The sequence below is a fragment of the Diorhabda carinulata genome, chromosome 5 (genome assembly GCF_026250575.1).
Source record: "Diorhabda carinulata isolate Delta chromosome 5, icDioCari1.1, whole genome shotgun sequence".
Taxonomy (NCBI): domain Eukaryota; kingdom Metazoa; phylum Arthropoda; class Insecta; order Coleoptera; family Chrysomelidae; genus Diorhabda; species Diorhabda carinulata.
The window spans coordinates 5,675,698-5,702,814 of NC_079464.1; the positions used below are offsets into that span (position 1 = coordinate 5,675,698).

The 27,117-nt window shown below is 32.2% G+C and overlaps 1 protein-coding gene across 3 annotated transcripts in view; it reads left to right on the forward strand.

Moving 5' to 3' along the window:
• The window catches only part of LOC130893827 (teneurin-a), a 572,912-nt gene that overhangs the window by 214,367 nt on the left and 331,428 nt on the right, over positions 1-27,117 (forward strand). For all 3 annotated transcript variants that reach the window (XM_057800233.1, XM_057800234.1, XM_057800235.1), the window contains one exon: positions 11,426-11,522. In XM_057800233.1, coding sequence (XP_057656216.1) covers positions 11,426-11,522 — 97 coding nt within the window. The remainder of the gene's footprint in view (positions 1-11,425; positions 11,523-27,117) is intronic.

Genomic DNA, 27,117 nt, shown 5'->3' on the forward strand with positions numbered 1-27,117 from the left:
CTTTTATGAGGAAATTACTTCCACGGAATAGATAGCTTCTAATATTTTACTTCCTATATAGTAATCAAATTTTAACAAAAAAATATTTTTAGTTCGTAAATAGTTGCTTCAAATATTTCTACTCATTTTTCCAAATTCATCGATTTCTCATATTCTCTTCCTAATTATTAACATGGTTGATCTTTCAAAGTTTTGTTATTTCTTTTATCTCTCTTCATATTTCAAAAGGGTTTCTGTATAGCACCATCTCGCAAAAAACGTCACGTCTGGCTTACTTTATATTTTGTGTTGTGATTGAGATGAAAAGTTTCTGAGACAGTCAACTGAATGTCAAAATTCGTACTACTATGAGTTGATAACTGAGGCTGTAAACTCACATTTTATACTTACAATATTCACCATAAACTTTTTCATGCGTTGAAACCAATTGTCGAAGCATTTTTTCAATTGCAATTGAGGAACCTCCGAAACATGTGATTTGGACACATCAACCGCTTCTTCAGGTATAGAAAAACGTCGCCTTCGTAATTTATTTTTAATATTTCTAATATCTGTAAACAACTCAAATAGCAATCGAATGACAACACGTTCTAAATATTCACTATTAAAAATGTCAAACTTCATGATGGTAATGTCAGATTTGACATCAGTGTTGCCATATGTCCAAGCTTAGTAGCAGTCCTCGTATACCAAGCAGGCGACTTGGAACGGGAATTTGTTATATTAAGTCTTCGGGAAAATTATAACAATATTGGTCCTGAGAATCATGTCGAAATTATTTACAGAATTATAGATCCACCACTTGAGAAAATATCAAATTAAAAAAACAAACATTAACCAATTGCAAATTTGAAAAGAAACTTGAATGTTCAAGTATATACTTTGAAAGTTAATTGAATTGACATCAAAATAGTGCAAACAGCTTGTCAATATCTTTTTGATTTCCCGAGTTATCTTGAAAAATAATACGAGTCTGGTTACAAAAAAGGGTTTTACTATAGAAATTACTCTACATTCGAATGCCCCTCTTCAATATACTCCCCACCCCTTGCCACACACCTTTCCATACGTTTATTTCCATTGATCGAAGCAGTGCTGGAAGTATTCTTTGGTGAGCGCCTTTAGGAGCTCTACCGTTTTTTGCTTTACCGCTTCCATCGACTCAAATCGGGTCCCTGACCAAGCAGACCTTTTTCTAATCTTTCAAGGTAATCTGAGTAGACCCGTTGACGCAAGAGCTTTTGGTGAAAAGTCAGATTTTTTGGCACAAACTTCCCACAGACTTTTGTCATATGTGTGAAATTTTTCCAACCGTTTCTTTATCGGCGTTTATAGCCTCGGAAATCATCCAGATGCTCATTAGACGATCTGCACGCACAATTTGGTTGATTTTGGTCACTGCTTTCGGAATTGAAACAGTCACAAGGCGACCTGGGCGCTGGTCATCTTCACTGTTTTCTCGGCCATCACTAAACCTCTTACACCACTCAAAAACTTTCTCATGTAAGAATTTAGAGCGCTCAGTCGCAGCTTTTTTCAATTTAACAAACCGCTACTGTACAAATACCATAATAGTGACAGAAACGTGGTTTGAGATGTGCGAAGACAAGATATCTAGACACCCAATGCTCTAAGAGTTTTTTACCCCACATCTCTAGGGTGCCCTCTAGGCACGCAATATCGTTATTTAATAGTCAGACCTCGTAGGCTCTTTAAAACCTTTCATTTATCTTCGCAAAGACTTAGTTGTCTCATTGACCATACTTCTACGTCGACAATTATAAACTAATACAAAAGTCGGAATACATCATCACAACGCGATCAACATTACACGCGAGAGTGTTACAATATTTCCTTCTTCATTTGTTTTAATATATGATGCACCCCATTATCTTTGCTATGAAAAGCTGAAAAAAAAAGTAACGGTACATACGACAAAATATGGTATACTAACTACAGGATACTTCATCCATCCATCACAATAAGAAAAAACAGCTAAAAATCCTAAAAACAAATACTAGCCAGGAAAAACTCAAATTGAAGTTGGATTTACCACGAGGTCGAAATGATTAGTATTACGGAAGTCAGCTGATCTGAGACGGTTGGTTGTTAAGTCAAAAGTAACTAGATTTTTCCCACAAATTGTAACTTCTGTGAGATCTTGTATGAAACAATCATCTAGCATGCTTTTGATCAAGAAGTATTGCGTTTTGTATTGCATCGCACGTTTTCTTGCATCATACCAAGCTAGCTCAAGTTTCTGCCAACGTTCGACGGAGTAGAAAGAGATTTTGGAGCTTAAAAATTATATTTCAAACTCTTTGAGTTGCTTGGAAGGAAATGTACAACATCCTTTGGATTCATCAAAATAATATGACAATAAGTATTTCAGATACCTCAAATTTGTTTATAGATTTTACTATATTTTTGGCAAGTTTTTGAAAATAAATTAAGTATGTGATAAGTTCCAATCAACCCCTCTTTCTAATTCCAATTCCGCTAGATAATTAATGTAATTAAATAGCCTAAAAACACTTCCCCTTCAAAATAAATGATGTTGACGTTTCTATAAGGGCTGAATATATACGGTGATTAGTTTTCATATTGATATCTTCTATAATGAATACAACACTTATGATATCAAATTATTCTTGTCTATCGAGAAATAATTTTATAGTAACAACTTTACATTGAAAGATGCAAATATTAGTACCTTTGGTACTCTGATTAAAGGACTAGCTCGTATGCTTTTACATCTACTAATAAATTGAGTTTTCTGAAAGGCAGAGAGATTCAAAAGGTATGAATCAATTAGGCGAACGACATGACAAAGTGAATTTATTCTTATTGGGTAAGGTAGAAGCTAATATGCAATATCACTGAGAAGTGGAGTGAACAAAGCGAAGTTTTCTTAAAAGAAAAACGAATTTTTCTCTTGAATATGATTTAGATTGAAGAACTTGCTACGGTAACAATTTTAATTTTCATTTGAAAATTTAAAATTCATCACGTGGATCTCCCGACATTCGTAGTCTTCCTTATTGTTATTATAATGTTATTGTTAGAATCGAATAAATATCATTTTTCTAACTAACTTTTTGGTATATTATTCCAAGAAGTTTGAAGAGCTTACCAAAGATCATCCGAAGTACTGGGAATCAATTTTCTAGCTTACCGATCCAGTTCATTTCGCAATAATTCTATTGGATTTAGATCTGGAGATTGTGGAGGCCATTTGATTATTTTTAGCTCACCAGTATCTGCTTTATTTTTTTAATAGCTGAGACAAAGTTTAAACGTGTGCTTTGGGCTGGCTGAAACGTTTACCCACGATCAATTAGGTGCATCGCAAAAGGGTTAGAATGCGTTTTTAATATATAATGAGAACAATTTCTGCTTGGGGTTCCTTTAATTCTTTAGATATCCCCCACTTCACCATATGAAAAACACCCCATCACCATCATAGAGCCACCTTCATGTTTAATAGTTGGTGACGAAATTAACAATGAAAAAAATGATTTTTTTCTTCTGAGTATCAATAACTGACAATTTCCGGAGCAACACTGATGAGCAGATGTTATTTAAAAGTTTTCAAATTTGTAATTAGCTGACAGGTATACTGGACTAAATTTTTTTTGTGAAACAGTTCAAACAATTATTTTTCTAAGGCTAATACTTTCCAACTAATAGAAAAAATATTGATACCAATTGCCCAAGTAGAAATATTTCATAATCTTTCATTTAGTTAACATTTGAGTTTTGAAGTAAATGGTTATGTGGTTTTTTTAACGACAAAAATGGTTAGCTGCGAAAATTCTCCTGTCAATTCTGCACAAATAAAAAAGAATTTGTGCAGAATTCCTTTTCCACCTTTCTTACAAAGTTGTACAATTTTTCGCAACAACTTCAGAAATCGAAGTAACTTCATCTTGTTCTACAATAATTCCTTCCTATTGTAGATCAAAATCAATCATCAGGAGCAAAATAATGTACCTAACTCTATATAGCGTTCTCGATTCACTTATTTTTTTCAATGGTTACTTAACGGTGGGGTAAATTCATATACACGATCTTCATTGAAAATAATTTATTCATAAGAAAACTGAACTATGCACTATAAGCTAAAATATTCACTAACACTTATTATTAAACTATTCACTAATTTATTTAAATACATCGTTTGATTTACTTTCCATTAACCCGATGACATCAATTGTTAACTGACTTTCCGGCTGACTGACTATCTCATTTTCCAAATTGTACGGTTTTTTAGAAATCTTGAATTTGGCGTAAAAAAATGGAAAGACTTCGAAATTTTATTTATAAAAACAGTTACAACATAATGTGAACAGCTCCTAATTGCCGCTACATTCGAAGTAGCTAAAAAGTAATTGAAATTGTCAAACTTTAGTATCGATTAACGAACTGGATCGGCTGCACAGTCTGTGTTAGTGGACGAGTATGATGATAATAATTGGAATTATTTGCAAACGCCTTTATATTTGTTTATAGACAATTAATGCAATACATTCTGTGAATTTGCTACGTGGTAATTCGTATAAATTCACGTATTTTTTCAGCACAAAATTTTCACTCATTTTGTAATAACTTAATAGGAAAAAAGTCACATTACTTTCCATAATAATAATTATGGAGAAGAGATAACATTTTTTTGAATTTTGAAGGGACAACCTAAACGTATATTCTTTGGGGTAAAAGAAAAAAGTATTTGTACATTTGGGAAACATTGAATAGTTTAACCTATAGGCCGCTTGGTTTTTTCAAACTAATCTGACTTTTTTTGTACATTCAAAAACAACTATAAAAAAAGCCGTGAGCAGCAGAGCTCCATCACGAAAGTCGAATATTTCGTCGAATGAAGAATTTAACTAATACACAAACAAATCTTTCCCGGTGGTCTCGAACCCTCTTGTTCAATTCCAATTGACAACAAAGAAAAAATTATCATAATGACAAGAAATTTCGAAATTGGGAAGTAAAAAAAATCACCCTAGCAACGATCATACTAGTATAATTCATTAAATAGGAGACGGTCCAGTTCAACAATTACAACGATCAAAATGATTTCGGGCGTTTTGTGCTAGAAGAAATGAAGAAGAAAACTTTGAACTTGAGAAAGACAATTCTTCAACATCACCCCTACTTGCATGCGAAGTTCGAACTCTCTAGTTAAACTTTTTCTGGCCAAAAAATAAAAAAATATAACAAAAATGACTATAAAATGAAGAGGGGTGAAGATGGAAAGTTTCGACCTTAGACAGGAAATCATCTCGCAACTAATTGAACCTACATGTGAAATTTCATTTTTCAGTCGCTTTTCGTTTGACCTGCAGAGGTGAGCAAAGGTCAAAAACCAATTTTTTTGCACTGCGACCCGTCGAAATATTCATTTGTTTCATCAATCCGCCGCCAAAAAAGCCATGTATGCTAATTTTGAACCAAATCGGACCCATAGCAATTGCTCGAGAGACGAAAATAAGAATTGTAGCTTAAACAGACTTCAGACTACATTAGAAAAACCATCATAATCGTGTTCAGGAGGTCTCGAAAAATGATGTGCCCCCCATTTTTCTTCGAAAAATTCGACTCAAAAACAACTTTTTAGTACGTCTAATTTGATTGGACTACAAAATCGCTCTACAATATGAGTAAATTCTACGATTGTGGGATTCAACTGTAGTGAGTTATAGTAGTGAGTTATTATAACCCATATTTGTTTATGGATCACTATTAGTTGCCTAATGCAGTTGGATAATTAATAGATGAATTAATAGAATTGAATAAATTTATTTAATAGTTCAAGTAAACATTACAAATATTTTGTAATCATTAATACTGATGAAAACTGAAACGTAATCTGTTGATAGGCATTTTCATTTATTTTACGTTCTGCTATAGAGGAGTTTAATGTTTTTAAACGGTACATTTGCTTTATCTGTTTTTTATGTTTCCAAACGCGCTAATTTATACTCTAAATGGCATTTTTCATTTTATAGACGTCTTAAATTGATGGAGCGTCCCTCATCTTTTCGAAATATACATAAATGCTTTTATTTGTTATAAAATGGTTAGTTGATAAGGTTTGTGAACAAGCTTAAACTTGCCACATAAAATTAACGAAGGATCCAATCGTATATTATTTCAGCAGAATGTTTTTACGAATCACAAATATTGAAGATAATTTTGTTATCTAGTTTACAGTTATTATTCAGTGATTCGGATAGTTGATAATATTTTTCTATGCAGACTACCAAATTATGCTCGAATAGATACTTTACACTGCTCAGAATAAATCAAAATAAATACGACGGTTGATACTTAAGTTTCGATATAGACACATTAAACGTTGACCTTGCTATTCATTTTTGATCTGCGGAATCATTGTATACCAAAGATTATACGGTGGATGATTATTTCGATGATTTGACTGTTCAAAAGGTTTTTATTCGAACTGAAGTACCAGAGCTTGCATCGTCGTTGAGGAGAATAATTCCTGTTCTGAGATTGATTCCTCTGAATTTTACAAAAACTTCCAGCAAACAAATGCTGATGTACCATTCAAAATTGAAAGTTCTAAAAGATTTAATTGCCTACTAGCGACATGTCGAGTTATTCCAGAAATAGACGACCATTTGCTTCGAAGCAGCGTGATTGATTTTTGTTGGATTCAAGACACCAACACAGTCAATTGATGTTTAGTTTCGGTTTCTTATGCATAAATCCATGATTCGTCGTTGTCACAATATTATAGCCGTCGTTTGATACGATTTTTCCAGCACTAATCGACACCAGCTCTTTTTGAGTGATTGTCAAATTATGCGGTATCCAAATCAGCAGTTTTGCATGTATGCAAGTTGAACTGATGCCCTAGTATGCATCAATCTCACTATATGCATGATTTTGGACGACCTTGATTGAATTCGGAAAACCCACGGTAGCTGGACTTGGTGCTTCATCACCAAAAGTCGATGCAGCACGGTAGGTGGACTTGGTGCTTCATCACCAAAAGTCGATGCAGCTGTTGCTATTGGTTTAATCTAAGTCACATTTTTTACCTGTAAACAATTCTAATAACATTCACATGACAACACGTTCTGAGTACGTTCAGTTTTGAAAATTGCATGCTTCATGGTGGCAATGTCAAATTTGACATATTCATATTAGTGTTGCTGTATCTGCTCTAAAAACTGAAACTGAAAAATATGAAGCTGTTGAAGAATACCTACTGTAAATTACCCAATTCGAGTATCGTAATGAATCATGTACAGTGATTAAATACTTGCTTTCAAAAGTGTTTTATATTAGGAGAATCTGGATGATCAGATGACATATGGAGTGGACAATGACGTGAGTTTGAATGTAGTAGACAGTCGTGTATAATGATGATGTCACAATCGTTATTACCAGAAAGAGTTGCTAGCTAAAAATCATTGAAGATTCGACTATATTGTGAGTGTGTTAATTGGGTTAATGTGGAGGAATCAGCCATTAATATTCTTTTGGTTAAGGCTATAAACCATAGAGCTTTTTTTGGCCCTAGAGTAGGGAGCTCTATACGATAGAGCTTCATTTTTCATAAAGATAGTGCGTCACCTCATTGAAGCCATGAGGTCAGCTGTACTTAATTATATCTGATCGCTGGATCAACCACAAAGACAGGATTTGTTTACTATGGTCTCCATAGTCACTAGATCCGACGCCATCAGCTTCTTATTTTATAAGCTTATTACTACCAAATCACCTTACAAAATTATTAACAAGCAGCTACTACAATAATAAGTAGAGAAGCACACTGATCAATATTTGTCATTTGTATTTGTAATGCGCTACAATGATTTTGAATTTTTGAATATTTGAAGATTTTGAAAAGCTCGAACGCCAGACTTTTTGGATTAAATGATTTTATTCATAGTTAACGAGCTATTAACCGTTATCTTACCGTTATCTATGTTCCATTTGGAAATTTATCTATTGTTATTTTTGTCAGTCTATCGTCAGTCATTCGTCTTAAATGTCCCTAGATCCTCCTGAGAATTTTCTCTTCTGAGGTCAAAACAGCTTCAATGGGCTTGTTTCATGCATAAAGTTTACTTGTGAGATTGAAGATATCCAATAATCTTTGAAGATCAACTCCCTTTTCGGCACATATTCCATGACGTTATCAGCAAAGCAAAGGATTTTGATATTTCTGTCACCTATTTCGTATTTTTGCTTAGCCGCACCTCTTTTATGATCCCATCCATATTGATGTCGTATAACGTCTTCTTGACTGATACCGCTGTTGACTGCTACTTTTGTTTACCACTAATGCGAGCCTGAACTTTCTTATCTGAGTTTTCTTTGATCTGGATTATATTGATAGATATGTCAATGAAGCAAAGAAATGCTGGTAAATACTGCGTCTAAGCAGGATCTTCCTAATCTGAATCCTTGCTGTTCATCTTCTAGTGTTGTGATCGAGTTAATTTTGTTGGTGATAATTTTTGAAACGAGTTTGAATGTTGTATCTAGTAAATTCATTTTCCTGTAATTAATCTCTTTTTTTAAACATGTTTATAATTGTATTGGGAGATTTTTTTCGTGGGAGATGATGGCCACTGTAATTTAGTAGTTCATTATGGACTCCATCCTGTCCTGGAGAATTTCTGCTTTTACAGTCAGCCCACATTATGCGGTATGTCGCTTTTTTTTATTATTACCTTCTCCTTTAAAAATTTCGTATTCAAGTAATCATTTTAACTTGTTATGACAAAATAAGATCATTTTTCCTTATTAATATCAATAAAAAAAACTTCCATGATTCTAATGATACTCATTTTATTGATTTTAAGTTGGAATCGAGATAGGATCGCTTATGAATACAGAACATTTGTTTGAAGTATTATTCCCATGATACCGAAGGCAGATACTTGGGGGAGACGCAATTGTCAACTCTACACCCATCAGAAGTTATGGCCGTTATTTTTCTTATTCTATTTTGATACACGTTTTTCAAGCGTGCCGTTGTAATATGCTGATTAAATTTAAATTCTTAAAATATTGCGTGTCTAGAGGAAGGCCAGAAAGATATGTTTACAATGAAGAACTACTGAAAGTGGATGATATATCATTGCAACTGTGGTTATAAAAAAATGGGTATCATTAACATATATTTGAAAGCATTCTTTAGATTTTTGCTTTATATTCAAAATCGAAATTGGATCATGAGGTGATAGGTGATACTGAAAATTTATAATGAAAATCATCTATATCAAATGCTGCTGACAGAAGCTGTTTCATACACGTCGATTCTCCTCCCGTTCTCTGTCCATAAAGCATGTTGAATGGTGTTTTAACACAGAGTGGCTGAAAGTTTAATAAAAAACACAAATTAGAAAATAATTCTTGGCAAAAGAATAAAATTATAACGGTATGACTAAATTTGCACATTGTAATCATTAGATCTGAATCTGTAAGTACCGGGACTGTCTGATTGATTTTTTCTACTGATAACGTCATAAAAATCACCTCACACTTTTTTTTAAAGATAATTCTTATATGCCAAGAGTTACTTTCCACTTTTTAATATAACTTACTCTACTGTATCTTATTTTTTGTTCGTCAGTTGGATTTTGAACCTGTCTTCAATATGTACAGATCTGTTGATGGTTGCATCTCGATAGCTGTTGAAAAATTAGTTACATTCGCTATTGAAAGCGAGTTGAATTTTGTGTAGTATCCTAAAATTATGTGTCCTTTTTCTCCATTTTGTCTACAATATTTACAAACATACCCATTATTAAAAGAACGTGGTTTGTTTTCTGTATCACGATGTAGTAGTAAATAAGTACTTTTGGAAATTGACTCGCCATCTACTTTATTGCTATTTGTTTGTATTGTTAGTACTTCTGATTCATTGTTACTTGGAGGCTTTGATTGATTCTGTGGAAATATAAAACATTTTTTACACATGATTCAATGTTTATCTGTTTCTGAGATGTTTTTTATGCTGATTTTATATCTACTTTTCGTTTCATCACGTCTATATTTTGTACAATTTCATAATATAATTTCTCTCGACTGTGATATGTATTTTATGAAGAAAAACACGATGTTTTATAAATGAACAATAAAGTATTTTGGTTTTCAATTTCAGTTTACATGCACAGAGATGTATGAATGAAAATGAATAGTTGTACAGGATGATCTTTTAATTAATTTTTAAAAAATCATGGCATTTTGAAACATCGAAAATTGGATAAGATAGTAACGTAAAAGTATCTAAGTTTAGCTTTTGAAATTTCTTTTTTTTATTTGCTGCATACTCTTGGGTGTCTTAACAATTCTTCTTGAGATTTCACCAGTGGTACGCCATCATATTTTTATTCCACCTACCTTGGTACCCTTTTTCCATTTCTTCTATGTCTTAATAGAACCGTTTATCTTGCTCTTTACTACAAAGAACATCATTCCTATTAAATAAACCGTACACAAGTTCATCCAAGCTAGTTTTTCTTTCTGATTCATACTTTTTCCAAAATTTGCGCCTTTCACCAAAATTCGAATTTGTTGACCCAAGAGTATTCCTGTCTTGATTCTGATCCTGTCTGAGCTAATGCGGGAAAATTTGTATGAAAGATACTTGAGACAGGCACCTCCTTTTGATTAAACGGTCACAAATTGCTCCATCAATCAGAGCTTTTTGTGCAGCGGTGGTAGCAAAATATTTTTAGGGTAATGTAGGATACTTTTCATAGCAAGTACAAAATTTTGTCGTTTGAGCCAGAATCTGTGTCTATCTAATTAATTATTACCCGGGAACGAATTACCATGATAGAAATTATCCGTTTGTAAGTTAAACAGACGTGGTAGAGATAAAAAACGAATTACATTTTTGAAATCATGATAGAAAATTGCTCGTATAAGATCTATTTCCATTTCATTATAGATTTTGATGCAGGAAGGTGTATCATCCATTTAATCTACTGAATTATAATATCTTTGTTATGCCTAACTACATATATCGTTGCGCAGCCTGGAATTTTTTCATGAATTATTTTTCCAGTGACTATTCAAGCTTTAGGTAGTTAGTCCAAACTTCCCTTTTTCAGTTTGAGTTGAATTATACACGTGATATCATTTCTTATGAATTCTTGTCATACCAATTTCATCTATTATCTTCATCATATATTATGATGAAGATGTAAATAAATGCGATCAAGAAAGATACTTGAAATTGAGATAATTTTCTGAGACACCCGTATATGTCTGGGATAGAATACCACGATATTAATATATCATAACAAAGATTGCTCACCCTACGAAATGATTAACAATTTAAACGTAGTAATTAGTCTGTATGTGGTTAGCTTACTCTTACCGTCGAAAATTCTCATTAATTGTAAATATGTAAATTCTGTTTCAGAGTATGTGCTTAGCGGAAGCCCCAGGGCGTCTGCATTTCCGGCCAGATCGCCAGTGGCAACAAATTCTGCAGCTACTACTGCGAATTCTCAACTCAGGTAAGATAAAATTTTAACAAGCTATTTATCAGGCTATTCAGGATTTCAAGTTAAATACTCGAACATACTGTTTAACATATTATATTAACACAGTGTATTTGTGTAGAACAAGTTGAAAAAAGAAACTAGTGGGAATATAATAATAGAGAAGCTCATGAAATATTAATTCGTTTGATATGCAAATTAAGGAAAAAATAATAGAACATGAAATACGATTCGTAATTGCACACTGAATAGTATAACTGAGAAAGATGTAAAAAAATTGGGATAAAAAGAAAACATCCAAATTTTATATCAATTATTGTAAAATAGTGACGTGATTGTTCAGTTTCGACCGGAGATTTGGGCCTCAAAAATAATCACAAATTTCACAAGTATCGACACTTATTCTGTGAAAAATCACAACAATTCTTGTTTGCGAGAGTTTCGTCTCGTCTGGTCCCGCTTTTAAGACCAGACGAGACGCTAAATATTCCTTGCGAGATAAGACGAGAGAAAGAAGTTTTAATTATGATTGATGTTATTGAAACATATTTTTTTGAGACGCACAATAGCGAGCAGCATTTTCCGAGATACTGCCGTTTGTACTACTATTATACTAGAATTATTTCTTCGGATAATTTTAAATCTTATATATTAAAAAAATTGATGATTTCCATTCCGAGTCCGTTCAGGCGTTCTACCCAACCGATTTGATTAATTTTTTTTTTCAATGAAAGGTATTGATGCACAGATTAGCCATCAACCATCGGATTTCATCCAATTTTCACCATTCTCAAGTTATACTCAAATGCGATTTCCCCCTGTACATTACTTATGGGAGTTTTTCACATACACACGTTCTATCCTCAATATATCAGGTTCTATTCAAGATAGAGGCTTCGTTTTGGTTTAAGAACACTCGCTGAAGCACCCTCTTTCTTTTATGTTTTTGAACACTTAAATCGGTTAAGTTGGAGAGGAGCTAGTCGCAGCCATTCAATGTGGAGTTATGGATTTTTGTAGGTTTTTGGCAATTTTTCTACATTCAAAGATCTATATCTCAGGTTCTAATATAGCTAAAGAGTTCGTTCTTCTCCATTATAATGATTTCTGATACTTATTTAATGGATTCGATGCGAGGGAAAATTAAAATATTTTCCTATACGTCAGATAAATAATTTATATTGGGAAAACATCTATCCCATTTAAACTTTCTAGTACCGTACACCAAAGATAAAAACATTATATATGACCCCAATTTACTCATTTTCTAATAACTTCTCCATGAATGTTAACACTTCCACCATCCGAAGTCGAATCTTGGTTGGTAGATTTTTCTTGGAGCTTATCAGATCGGGTCTTATTATGGTTCTAGTTGGTTCAATGTTTACCTGCAAAGAATATTTCTTCCCATCCACTTCTCCATCCACATATACACTGTAACTGCTACATCTGACAAAAACTCTCAATAAGAGACAGTCTTTCGAATAATCCTGGGTCGGATGCGAGTTCTTCATGCGCGGGAGTACTTCGTACATGCTTTAGCTCTCCACAATTCCAGCATCGAATTATTGAAAGTTCCTATTAGATGAAAATACATTTCATTATTGATCTCATGGTCATTCCAAACTCAAAAGTATGAACAGAACTGATATTTTACCATATATTTATTCTTTTTCGCATACCGTGACCATTATCGATTGTTGACTGCCATGTTGGCTATCATATTGATTATAATTGCTTCGTTCACTACAGCGGGGAATAGCTGAGCCCTGAACGATTGACGACGATTATCTAATCACGATGTTGTGCATTACCAAGTAAAGACCACGTCTTTGGAATGTTTAAGATGTTAACAGTAATAAGGAACATCTAGGAAGAAGCAGCAGAAATACTATACATAAAAAATATAACCTATTCGATCATAATCGTGCTTAAAAAGTGAAATTAAACATTTAATTACTGTGACAAAGTTATTAAAACCCTTTTTTCTGCTTTTATTCAAGTACCAGATATTTAGATCTCAACCTTATCAATTTTCACGGCTTTTCTTCAAGTAGATTAATTATTTCCATTTCCATTAGACACTCTTCATATTATAACAATTATAAAATGAAATTTATATTCATTATGTTGTAAATCATTAATTTCTTTTTTCTGAAAACCATTCAAAGCGTATTATATTCCGTTATATAAGTAATAACGAGCGAACCTCTTGTTAAGGGTTTAACTTAAATATGCAAAGTCCTCAGTTTCAACCACACGCACGTTTGAATTTCTCCCGTTTTCACGTTTTCTTATGAATTGCTAGCGAAACAAGAGAGATCAATAGGTAGAAATTACATAAAGACGATCCGACATCTACGAGTATTGGATTTAAAGTAGTTCAAAGAAGTGATTCAAATATGAATCCATAGTATAAATATTCGATACGATTTTTATAGAAATTGATCTTTTGATTTGTAATCTAAGTTGGAATTTCTAAAGACGTTGTTGTTTCCATAACCAAGTTATCATCTTCAGAGAACGAAGGTCAAATGTTTTACTTCTGGAGATAATAACTTCGTTATGAGAACGTGCTTCGGATAGTATAATTGTATGTCGGTGTAGTAGTATCCTGGAAGAAGTCGAGTCAAATTAAAAAGTTTCGAAATAATCTCAAAGTGCGCAGTTTTCACCTGAAAAAAGTATAATCCAGACCCTTGACTTTTTTTTTGACTATATTATCAGTTATATGATCAAATTCTTACGATACTTTTGTACGCAACTTTCAGTGCCCTAACACATACAGCTACATTAAGGGGCTGCAGTAAATGATTGAATTTGAGTAGGCACCGAAATTAGACGATAGGAGAGTTCAATATGATGCATAGACATCCAAAAACAGTATAACTCGTTCTCTAGTCAAGTATTGAACACATTTTATATGTATTTATGAAATGTAGCTACATATATCCACCCATTGAAGTTCCGATACCCAATTTAGCAAATTACTTGAAGCAAAGTGTCCAAGATCTGGCTTGCAAGGAAAAACAATCATTGCTAGCACAATAATCCCAGCAACGTTTATAAAAATCAGAACTGTGGAATTCATATTTTCATCACCAGAGGCTATGTATAATTTGAAAATAAATCAAAAAATCCTCTTCTGATTGGATCGCTCGGGATCAAAAATACTCTTGCTCTGTCAAGTAACATTTTACTTCTTCAACGCAGATCCTGATTCCATATTTGCTCTTCTTGTGAGCTCCGTAAAAGTTTTTGACTAGATTCATCCATTATTTTTTGAACTGATTGGAATAATTGAGCTTTTGTCACTAGGAAATGTTTTTTAGACATTGACAACTTAATTGATATTGTTACTGGATCTGTAGTGAGTGTAGTAGCAGGACCAGGAAGATAAAAAACTGATGATTTTCCTTGTATAATGTTGATTATGCAGTTCTTGGAAAACCGTACATCCTGTAGCCTAGAAATTGCCTTAAAACTAGTTTTCACAGCTCTAGAGAAAATTCTGTCGTGCGATTTTTCTAATTTTCTGAAAGATCATGAAATTTTGAAAACCCTGTAGTTTTTGCGAATATAGGATTATTCCTATACTATAATCTATAATTCCCACTATTAACTACTCAAGCTACACTTTCATCTCACTGCTTATCTTCCAGAGCCGGACCATTTTTTGGGGTGATAGGTTCTTCTAATTGGGCAGATGTCTATATAAAAACAAAAATCTCATGTCTAAGTAGAGAAGAAAAAAAGTAGAAGGAAATTATCCAAAACAAAGTAATAAGGTAACATCATATCCTCATGTTTTACTCAAATCGAGAAGCCTTTTTAGGGAGAAGTAAGTCACTGACCTCCCAGAGTTTTATAGGAGACTTTATATCAATTTCAATTTTATTAATCTTCAGTATCAATTTTGATAATAAAGACAGATTTGAACATTTAGAAAGTTTCTTTGGAACTTTTTTGAACTTGAAACAAAACTCAATGTAAATGATTTTTGTTACGTGATAGACAAGTGATTGTAGTATCAAATTGACAAGCCGAAACAAGTTCTTGATTACTTGAAGAAAATGCCACTACAGAAATTCATCGAAAACGTTCCTTATTACACCTCGTAGTATTTTTGTTTCAAATTTATAGTGTGAGATGGAGCTATAATCCTTCTTTATGATGAATAAACAGAAATCCTTCAATCCCGAACGTTAATACTATGAAAATAAGTACATCCCTTTCATTTCTTCTTCTTAACAGAGACGACTTTCGAATTTAGTCTCGAAATACCTTATCAAGTTATTCTCTATTCCACGATTGTTCACTGCAATGTCCACTGATAAATATCAGAAGGAATTTATTTAATTAAGACAGTATCGATCGATATAAATTTTTTATTAAATTTAGTGTTCTCTGTTTTATTACTTGTAATAATTCCTTATTGCCAACTGAAGTGATAAGAAAATGTCATTATTGTTATGTGAAATAAATAGGAAGAATGGTCGCTGAACGGCTTTGTTTGCTTTTAATTAATTCCAAATGCATTACGTCGTCCCGACGTCTTGAAGTACATCAAATTTTCGATGATATTATATTTGCGCCTCAAGCAAACTAGTTTAGTTAAGTAATTGAATACATAATGGAGAAATGTTATATGAAAAATTGGCTATTTGTAACTTTATTAATTGATTATTCCAACACTTTTATAAGAGCCCTTCTAGAATATCCGATAAACAACAAAAAATAAGTTCAGATAATCGCAAAATGCAGTTAATTGCGATAACTTGGGTATTCGAAGGCTCTGTTCAAAGTGGGCGCCGTGTCAGCTCTAAATCAACCAAAAACTCTAACGAATTGATGATTATCAGCAATATTTGGAGCTGTAAATGTGATGAACCCAAATTTTAACGTTGATATGTGAAAACATAGCTCTAATATTTCACAACGGAGTTCAATCGACCGTCCACCGAGTGGACTGAAATTGATAAATCACCTTAAAAACGGTTGGTAAGGTTACTATCTTGAAAAAGCAAAATTGTAGACGGCAACTATGACATTGAGTTATTGGAGCATTTGGAAGAGATGATCGCGGAAAACCAGTTCCATTTGGAGAAAAAAGAACTGTTCTATCAACACAAGTTTTAAACTGCTATCACATCCACCATATTTTTCAAATCTGGTCTCCAGTACCTTAAAAATTTCACTCCGAGAAAGAGGCTATTGTCGAAACTAAAGCCTATTTTGAAGCTAAAGTTCAATAGTCTATATATAGCTAACTATATTGAGTATAATAGAAACTGAATGTATTAGAAAATATAGAGGTGCGATTAGAAACGATTTAATCAATAATTTGGTTAGAATTTAAACTTCTGATACCAGAAACAGTCAATTTGAAATAACAACGTAGCAACTTCTAACTTTCAATTTAGATAAAAATCTCTAGAGAATGAGAATTGAAAGCAGCGACGATGAAGATTTCGTGATGGTAAAAATAAAATACAAGTACCTTTATAATATGTTTTATTGTGAAGTTGGAGATTAAAACTGCTAGCGTACTCCAAGAGACCATTTATTAGTAGTAACATCAACTTGCATCTTGACTGTTCACTCGCATACTTACCACGTGGTTAACGTGGTATAAAACAATGTCTTCAATTCATTATAAGCATTTTTTTAACAGAATGCAATGTAACATAATGTATAACAATAATACTGGGACTTACTATATACATTTAAATATAAATAATTGATATTTGATACGAGATACTTGCAAGCAATGAAAAATGCTTAGAAATCATAATGTAATCAATATCGATTTTGTATTATGATACTGATTGTCTCATAAACCATTTCACCCTCTGGACCTATACGAATAGCTTAATTCGCAGCTCTCGACTTCAGTTCATAGATAAACTTTTAAAATTTCACAATATTTTGTTATATAAGGAGCAGACATTTTTATACGAAAAGTATGATTGTCAATTTGAATATTGTAGAAGATTCTTCCTAAGCCCGGTGCTGTACCAATTTAGCTAAACACTTTCTTATGACCCAGTTCCAACAAATAAATTAGGAATTTTCTCTTCTCATTGTTTCTTTCATCTTTGATCCCTTTGAGCCTTTAAATAATACGAATAATTCAAGTGTAAGTTTTGTAAGTCTTAATTTTTCCGCTTTCTTTCAGTCATCACTTTGTAAAAAATTGCTCAATTTATCTTTTTGTTCAAAATTTGAAAAGAAGCGCCGAAGATTCATCAGATATATCAGACATTAAAATGGGTGGCAAACTGTTTCATTGGTAAGTATCATTAGATCACTATTTCCATTAAATACCAAATTAGTTTTAAATAAAATCTATTCAAAAGTAATTACAAAAACTTGATATAGAAAACATTCACTGTTAATTAAAATTCCAACACTTGGCAATCAGATACAAAAAAAAACAAAATAATGAAATATTTACTTACTTAGGTGAAGATGTCATAAAGCTGTACAAGAGTTTTTTGAAATGCCAACCAATCTTTTATTTGATCTTTATCAAGACTAAAAATTATAACTGAGTTAAGATGTATTCAACACGCAACACTATTCGAAATTATCTACTTACTTCTAAGCATTTTGTACCTCCATGGAGTTTAATAACCACTAGCAATCGTCGAGGGAAACTAGTTATCATATTTAATGTGATTGTTTCATGAATGTTCTTCTAAACAAATATTTTTTGAACATTCAAAAACTCTCTTGAACTTTAGCCAAAGCTGAGTTCGTATTGTATATACCTAACGTTGTAATTCTGCATCAATACACCTTGGACGAATAGGAAGCAGCTCTGTGTCTATCTCAAAAAAAAATCCTCCCAGAACTAACAACAAATGATTCCTTTGGATTTGGATTTGGTTCTACTCAAACTTTTTCACGATTATATGGTTACGACACACTTAAGTTACATGAATTAAACTTTTTGTAAACAAAATCTTGTTAAAACTGGAAAACAAGCATAAAAATCACTAAATAAAGATAAAAATAGAATAAAATTTCAATATATAATGAGTAACAAAATTATATCAAATATTATTATTAGAATAGTCGTTTACAAAGTAGAAGGCACTTTCCAGTAAATCTGTCCTCAAATTATTGCGAAAGGTGGGAAAAGATTATATGGATTTGATTTCAAATGGCAAGTGATTGTGCATATTTTTGCATTGTAAAATATTGAGCCCTCAACTAATTCTGAACGTGGAGTAGGTAGGTAAAGATCGTGCTCCGCGTTCCTAAGTGCAACGATCTTTCTGAAATTGGAGAAGCGTGCTTACGAATTAGGCAAACGGATTCAAATATAAATAAGGAAGAAAGAGTCAGAATTTTAAATCTTTTAAAGAAGTCCCCGCAGTAAGACCAGCTCTATTTTAAAGTTTGAAGATTCGCTCAAATTGAGTCGCAGTATACGTTCCCCAGAAGGGAAGGACATATCGGAGATGCGACTCAATAAGGACATAATAAACAGTTGAGGAGGTGGATAAGTTCAGTTTCTTGGAAACTGATCTTAGCGCAAAACGAGAGGAACTTGCTGTGATCTACTGTTGTGCTGGCATATCTTCTATTAGCCTATTCCTAGATCATTTGTCAAGTTAATAATTCAAATATGGAGAAAAGAATATTCAGTAGACATCTTTAGTGTTTGGTGAAAGTGATTATAGTTGTTTGATTCTCAGACGCCGAACCATATCAGCTTTATACCAAGAATCACCTTCTCATTTATTGTTCGAAAATAAATTCATGATGCAAATTCACGTTCTAGAAGGTCAATTTTCCTTCTAAACGTTGTAGTATGGTTTTGAAATTAGAATTAAATTCTATTCCTAACATAGAAAGGAAGGTCATAACTAATATTACTTCCACATACTTCCAAATGTTTATACAGTTTCAATAAAATCAATAAAAAAGATATCCTCGCATTCCCAATATCTTGTAGCAATATTTTTTCCATACTTTTCGTGACCTACACGTTTATTGACACTGGTTCTCTTTTACGATGCCTCTCCATGGAATTTTGTTGGGTTCATCACTTATCACAATTGATAGGATTACACTTCCTTGGTCATCGCGGCTACGTCCAAAAATCGCTCAAAACCGAAATTAAACGTTATTTTTGAACTACGCTAAGAATTCGAAACATCCTCCTGCTCTAATTTTTGCCTTGTATAAATTGCTCATCTAGGGTCCTTAGAACACTTGTTTAGGACATGTTGATCTGTACTGCATTTTTTTGTTCTTAGGCTCCGACAATTTATTCCAATATATTGTTTTCTGGAGTAGTTACCATATAGGATCTCTTGCACGAGTGATTTTCGTTCTCAAGGAAACAACTTAGACCAATTTATAATTATTAAAAATGATGTCTATTCTGTTTTTGATTTGTACTGGCGTTAATCCTTCTTCAATCAAAAATTTTATACCAGCACTTAAGTCAATTTGATAAATTATCCAAAAAAAAACTTGAGTGATCTTTCGAGCTCTACTACCTATAATAAAATGAATCGAAGCAGCAACTTGAAACTTTTTGTAAAGCTTGTTGAGACTTGTCGCTGACACGTGACTATGACGTCAAATAATCATGGACTATGTAGGTCATTTCTCATAGCAGTTGTAGAGAGAATACTTCTATATCTATACCATATATCTACTGGTTATTAGCGATTTTTCCGGATAATGTTTCGAGTGGAAGATTTAATGATGATCTTTCCGCGTTAACAGATGGACCCTCTAACGTTATATGTTTTGTTGTCAATTTGCAATTGCAGTAGCTATTAGTCAGTCACGTATGACCTAGACGGAGACGCGTTAGAAGAACTTCATCTCTACGAATCTCTCACTTCAAGAAGTTTGTATGTGGACGTTGACGAAGTTTACGCACTCCGCACTATCATCATTCACAGTTTTCGCAGCGACCAGGTCTGCTCCTTTGTTTCCTTTTATTCCAGTTTGTGAGAACATCCAACAATATGCATTGTTTTTTGTAGTTATCTTGTATATATTGCAGTTGGTGATCAATTTTTAAGTATGAAGTAATTAAGTACGTCTGACCAATTAGTGATGTATGTAGCTCAATATATTGCATATAATTCAGCAGAGAAAGTGAATGGAGCTGGAGGAGCTCTTAGCATATATTTGAAACTTGGTACAATGACATCGATACCCGTAGCATCTTGAAATTTCGATGTGTCTGCGTAAATATGTACAAAGTTATTGTAATCATCAAGTTTATTAATGAAGTGTCTTTTGCTTAGTGAATGGTTGGTGTGATTTTTGACTAATGAGGTCAGCATGCTAACTAATTTGATGTTTATTATTGACTATAGTGTAGTCGGAGAATATTCGATAAGAATGCATTCAAAAAGGAAGAAATTTGATCCCTCTAGAAAGATTCTAGTTATAGTATAGAAAGGTTTGGTGGTTCTAGGTTTATGTGGAAAACGATTTTGGAGTTTCTTTGGAAAGGTAGAGCGGAAAGGATTGGTTATTATTTTGGCTCAAATACATTCCTCTGTTTCCTAAGAATAGTTCTCTTTATTCGTAGTTCAGATTCTCGACTGGTGTTGTTTTGAATGTAACTGTTATCAAATGCAAGGCTCAATTGTAGAAGCTGTCGAGTCTGGTCGATTTTTTCTTGGTAAATATCGATATTAAAAGTTAGTGACACGTTTTAATTTTGAACTGAAGTATAGTTAAACCTGTACAAACACGTTCAACTATCGTTTGTTACTTGTACGAAGCACGTTCGCAGATGAAATTTAAAAATGGAAGCTTAAATATAAACACTAATTCCGAGGTTATAAAAGACCCTTTCATGAATATTCACTTGATATATCCACCGCCATCACTTTGTACTAAGCTTGAATGATTTATCGTCATTATGGAGGACGTAATATTAATGTTTTATAGCAGCACATGTTTGAACACGCCATTATAAATTGTTTATATTGGAAAATTAAACACAAATACGGTGAAATAACAAAATTCGAATTACACATTGACGTTATTATTAATTAATTATTCTAAAAAGTTATACAAAAAGATTACACAGACGTTAATCAAATCGACCGAATAATTGACACCGAGTGTTTGTATTCGCGCACAATTAATGGATGTTTTGTTTGTCGAAGGTTCAATTCGTATATATTTGTATGTATACAGGTTTTTTTTTTCGGAAAACTCCATTTCATCGATTCGTACTAATTACATCGACAATTTAATATATATAACAATTTATATTTCAACTATTTCAATTGCGTCGCAATGACAATATATTGTAGAACCAGCTAATAATTCTATACAAATAGTTATTGGAAATCGAAGAAAATGTATTAATTATTTCAATTTCTCCTAACTTTCAATTAGTTCGATACCTTTTTTATAATAAGAATCGTCAAACTCCTCAAAATACCCGTTTGAAATGATACCTCATGCACCCTATTCGCCAGATATAGCCCCTCAGATTATTTTTTTTCCAAGACGTGTTTATTTTTTCCTCAAAATTTTATTTCCTGTTTTCTGCTACTGATGTTAAACCTAATGTGGCATTATTTATAATTTTATATGCCACAACCCTTGAACCATGTAAAATTCAATGCAACACGAGATTTTCCACAACAGGTGGATGTCGATGTCGATTCCTGGTGCTAGGATGATGTTTTATTACTTAAACGTATTACACATGGAAAGAAGGAAAGTTTCATCACCATCAGTGGAGGAGCTCAAGCAAGACTATCAAAGTCCTTATTACCGCGAAACATTGATTAACAATATTTTTCATTGTGGAGTTCTGTTCAGAAAATTCGTTTCACTTTCACGTCACGATATTTTTTCAAAAAAGAGTTTGATGTAGCTACAAACGTTTTGAACAGAGGGATTATTTATAAATTTGGGTCTACAACTCATTGATATTGAATCAGATTTGGTGGAAAATTATCTGGTTAATCAAATACACTGATTTTATTATTTTGATATCTTAACTTTGCAATTTGAATGTTTTTTTCTAAAACAATTAACTAATTCAAGAATAAAGATATGAGTTGGAGCTTGACTCTTCGAAATAATTAAAATTTCCACTTCTCTGATCTTGTTTCTTTTTAATTTATTGCAAAATAACAGGTTATAATGAATGTTCCCGTGTATTTAGGTTTCTTATGCGACAACCAATAATTTAATTGATGACTTGTACATAGTTTTCTCATTTACAATGTTTTCTAATGATGAAACCATCAAAACAAATGTTTTTTATTTTACTTATAGATGGAAATTGGAGATTTTTCTATTCAGTTTTTTTAAATATAAACAGTATGAAAATCGATATAAAGTTTAGGAGAAATTCGAATTGAAATAAATTGAATACGCCCGAATATAACGTGGCACATAATCAATGGAAAAAATTTCTGATGATTTTAATCAGTAGTTACTCATCTTTTGAATTCCATAAATCAACAAAGAAAAAGGACAAAAATCCGTTGCGAGGGTGGCTACGTATTTCGCAGGGCTCATTGTTTATGAGAACAGAAGACTCCTGAATAAGAAGTCGGCATCTGGATGTCCGCAGAATTTTCTCAGCTAAAATAATAGCGGTGCCCTTCTCGTTTTCTCTTCACGAAGGTGACGGCGTTCCAACCTCTCTAAGAATGCCATAAATTCTCCAACCTCCGACTGCCTGACAAACAGAAAACGTCCCAGTTATTTCCCTTATCAATTTTATGGAGTCTACCCGCTTCTTTTGACGGGCCTCTATTTCTGTTTAAGACTAAAAGTATACGAAAGCAGGAGAATTTTTTCTGATATTTCATATTTTTTGCGAGGCACATTTCACTGAATGGAATTTCATATTCAAATCGACCGGATTATCCAATTTAATACTGAGGGCTTCCAGTTCTAAATGAATTAAAAGCACAATGTTGAGATAATTTGATTTTTAATCTTACTGGATATTAATTAATTGATAAGAAAAGTATTTTCAGTAATATTATATAGAAACAACCTATCAAAATTTATTATGATTGTTTGAAAACAGTGTGGTTTTTGACAAAAACAGAGAACTTATCCCTTTGCCATATACATCTCACGCATTTATAGAAGAAAGTTTAAAATAGTTCAGTCAATGTAGTAAAAATTTGAATTTAGGTTATACTAGTCCTTTATTTTCTCTACCAGACGTGGCATTTTACCTGGAAGTGGATGCATATATGAAAATAAATTGATTTTTGTCAATTAATATTTCATTTATTGAAGAAATTATGAGTTTTCGGGCAAAAAAACCACATTCACAGACAGTTTCTCGTAAATAACTGGAAACATATGCATTTAATTGACAATATTGACAAAATAATATCTACTAAAAAGAAATAATTGTGTTTTTATGATGCACTCAGGTCCTATAGAACCGATATTATTGCTTGTCCAAAGTTAATTGATATTTTCCAACGCCAAAATAGAATGTTTCTACGTACAATAACCAAAAATCAATGCATTTTTCTCAAATTACGTCGATTCACCTTTGTTCTTATTTTTAAATCCTATCATTAAAACTAAGCGAGTTATGAAGAGAATAATGTTGATTCGTATTTTCTTTTCGATAAAAAAATATTCTCATCCGCTCTTGAACAAAATTGTTGCCGATCATTCATTATACGTTTTGAGTGTTGGACCAGTATAAAGTATTTATCAGAAAAAAATTAGTTTGAGGTGATTTCGCAATTAGGCGGAATATCAAAATAATTAAAAAACTATTATTGATTGATTTTATCGTTTTTTTATGAGCTAGAAAATATTTTATAGATATTAAAAAACCAACGAAAAGGTTTTTTCAAGGACTTTATTGCTTAAAAACTGAGCGACGGAGAAATCAAAATCACACCTCTGCAGAAATTAGAATACAGTTTTAAATCTTTCAAACGTCATTGACTGGACTAAAAAGATATTTCCATGTTTCTATATAGACAATAAAGACCTAATTATGGAAGTGTATATGCAAAAACAGAAAATGAGGAAGACTAAATGAATGATAGAATAGACAAAGATAAAAAATAGATATGGAGGCGGCGAGCTTGTAGAAACAACCAATCAAATAAATTATGCTCTAAAGGAGATAATAATTAGAAAAAACGAAATAGGAGAAAATTAAAAACAGAGAGTTATTTTCACATGATATGATACAGTTTTCAGGAGAAACAAATTAGAAGAAAACGTAAAGAAGGAAGTATACCAGCAAATATAAGTCAACCAAATAGCCTATTACTATAAACAACAGAAACAAAAATTGGGAAGGGAAACTTTGATACAGCGTAGATAGTATAAGAAAAGAGAAGAAAGACAAATGAAACATATAGCAAGGGATCTAAAAAAGAGTGGATAAAGAAGAAAGAAAAGAAAGAAAAGAAAGAAAAGAAAAGAAAAGAAAGAAAAGAAAGAAAAGAAAGAAAAGAAAGAAAAGAAAGAAAAAGAAAGAAAAGAAAGTAAAGAAAGAAAAGAAAGAAAAGAAAGAAAGAAAGAAGAAGAAAAGAAAGAAAAGAAAGAAAAGAAAGAAAAGAAAGAAAAGAAAGAAAAGAAAGAAAAGAAAGAAAAGAAAGAAAAGAAAGAAAAGAAAGAAAAGAAAGAAAAGAAAGAAAGAAGAAAAGAAAGAAAAGAAAGAAAAGAAAGAAAGAAAGAAAAGAAAGAAAAGAAAGAAAGAAAAGAAAAGAAAGAAAAGAAAGAAAAGAAAGAAAAGAAAGAAAAGAAAGAAAAGAAAGAAAGAAAGAAGAAAGAAAAGAAAGAAAAGAAAGAAAAGAAAGAAAAGAAAGAAAAGAAAAGAAAGAAAAGAAAGAAAAGAAAGAAAAGAAAGAAAAGAAAGAAAAGAAAGAAAAGAAAGAAAAGAAAGAAAAGAAAGAAAAGAAAGAAAAGAAAGAAAAGAAAGAAAGAAAGAAAAGAAAGAAAAGAAAGAAAGAAAGAAAGAAAAAAGAAAGAAAAGAAAGAAAAGAAAGAAAAGAAAGAAAAGAAAGAAAGAAAGAAAAGAAAGAAAAGAAAGAAAAGAAAGAAAAGAAAGAAAAGAAAGAAAAGAAAGAAAAGAAAGAAAAGAAAGAAAAGAAAGAGAAGAAAGAAAAGAAAGGAAAAAAAGAAAAGAAAGAAAAAAAAAGAAAGAAAGAAAAGAAAGTGAAGAAAGAAAAGAAAGAAAAGAAAGAAAAGAAAGAAAAGAAAGAAAAGAAAGAAAAGAAAGAAAAGAAAGAAAAGAAAGAAAAGAAAGAAAAGAAAGAAAAGAAAGAAAAGAAAGAAAAGAAAGTAAAGAAAGAAAAGAAAGGAAAAAAAGAAAAGAAAGAAAAGAAAGAAAAGAAAGAAAAGAAAGAAAAGAAAGAAAAGAAAGAAAAGAAAGAAAAGAAAGAAAAGAAAGAAAAGAAAGAAAAGAAAGAAAAGAAAGAAAAGAAAGAAAAGAAAGAAAAGAAAGAAAAGAAAGAAAAGAAAGAAAAGAAAGAAAAGAAAGAAAAAAAAAAGAAAAGAAAGAAAAGAATGAAAAGGTAGAAAAGAAAGAATAGAGAGTTAAAACTGAAGGTACAATTCTCTATCGTTGGAAAGAAGAAGATAACTTTTGGGGAAGAAGAAGAATATTATTTTCATCAAGTTCACAACGCAGACGTTCTTCGAGTATTGGCAAAAGCTGGAGAACCAAATTTGGAGAGAAGAGCAAATTTTCAATTAATTCTGAGTAATTGCTATAGCGGTTGTCACAATGGGGAACATGTGATGGGATAAGTTCCTAATGCGATATATACCGCATTTGTATTTGATCGTTCCTAATAATTTTGTAGGTAGATATATTTTTTTATCCTTACTGATTTCTACGTATCGAGTAGAGTGGGCGAGGTAATTACTAGGTCCAGTATTTGTTTCGACTTAATTTGCCCCAGTACTCGACCACAAATCTACACGCATCACAAATCAGACCACGTCTGGAAGTTCTAGTTATAACGTTGTGAGATTATATCAATGGTTCGCTAGGAGTTCAAAGCCCTAGTATTTTGACAGAGCCTATGAGGTTATATAAGAAGTACTACATAAAGTGTTACGAGAATTAATAAACAAAGAACGTAAAGCATGGGTAAAAAACAAGTGAAGATGTGAAAGAGTGATAATCTGTGTTAAGGACGACTCCCCAAATATTTGAGTGACTTTAAGATATGATATGATATGTTATGAAACCCAACAAAACAATGAACTACAGGACAAACTCTTCATCTAATCTTCAGACTGAATAAGAGAACAGGCAAATTGTGGTGGAGGGGATAGCTATTGGGCCGACAGCTCGTTTCCCAATTAAACCACTGGACTTGCCGATTTGTCTTCATCAAGCGAGTAGGCGGACGAATGTCAAGTCGGATACTCTCCCATATGTACTGGGACCTTTTTATTTTCAATTGAATCGAGGAATATTGAATTGCTGAAAGGATTTGGTTCATTCATTAAGATATGTTATGCATATACTTATCAATTAAATGAATTAACTATAGAAAATGATAACAAAATAAAAAGATGTCGAGTTTAAGTTAGCAAAAGTGTATTAAAAGATGAGGGCTTCTTGGTATTATACTACTATAATTTTTCA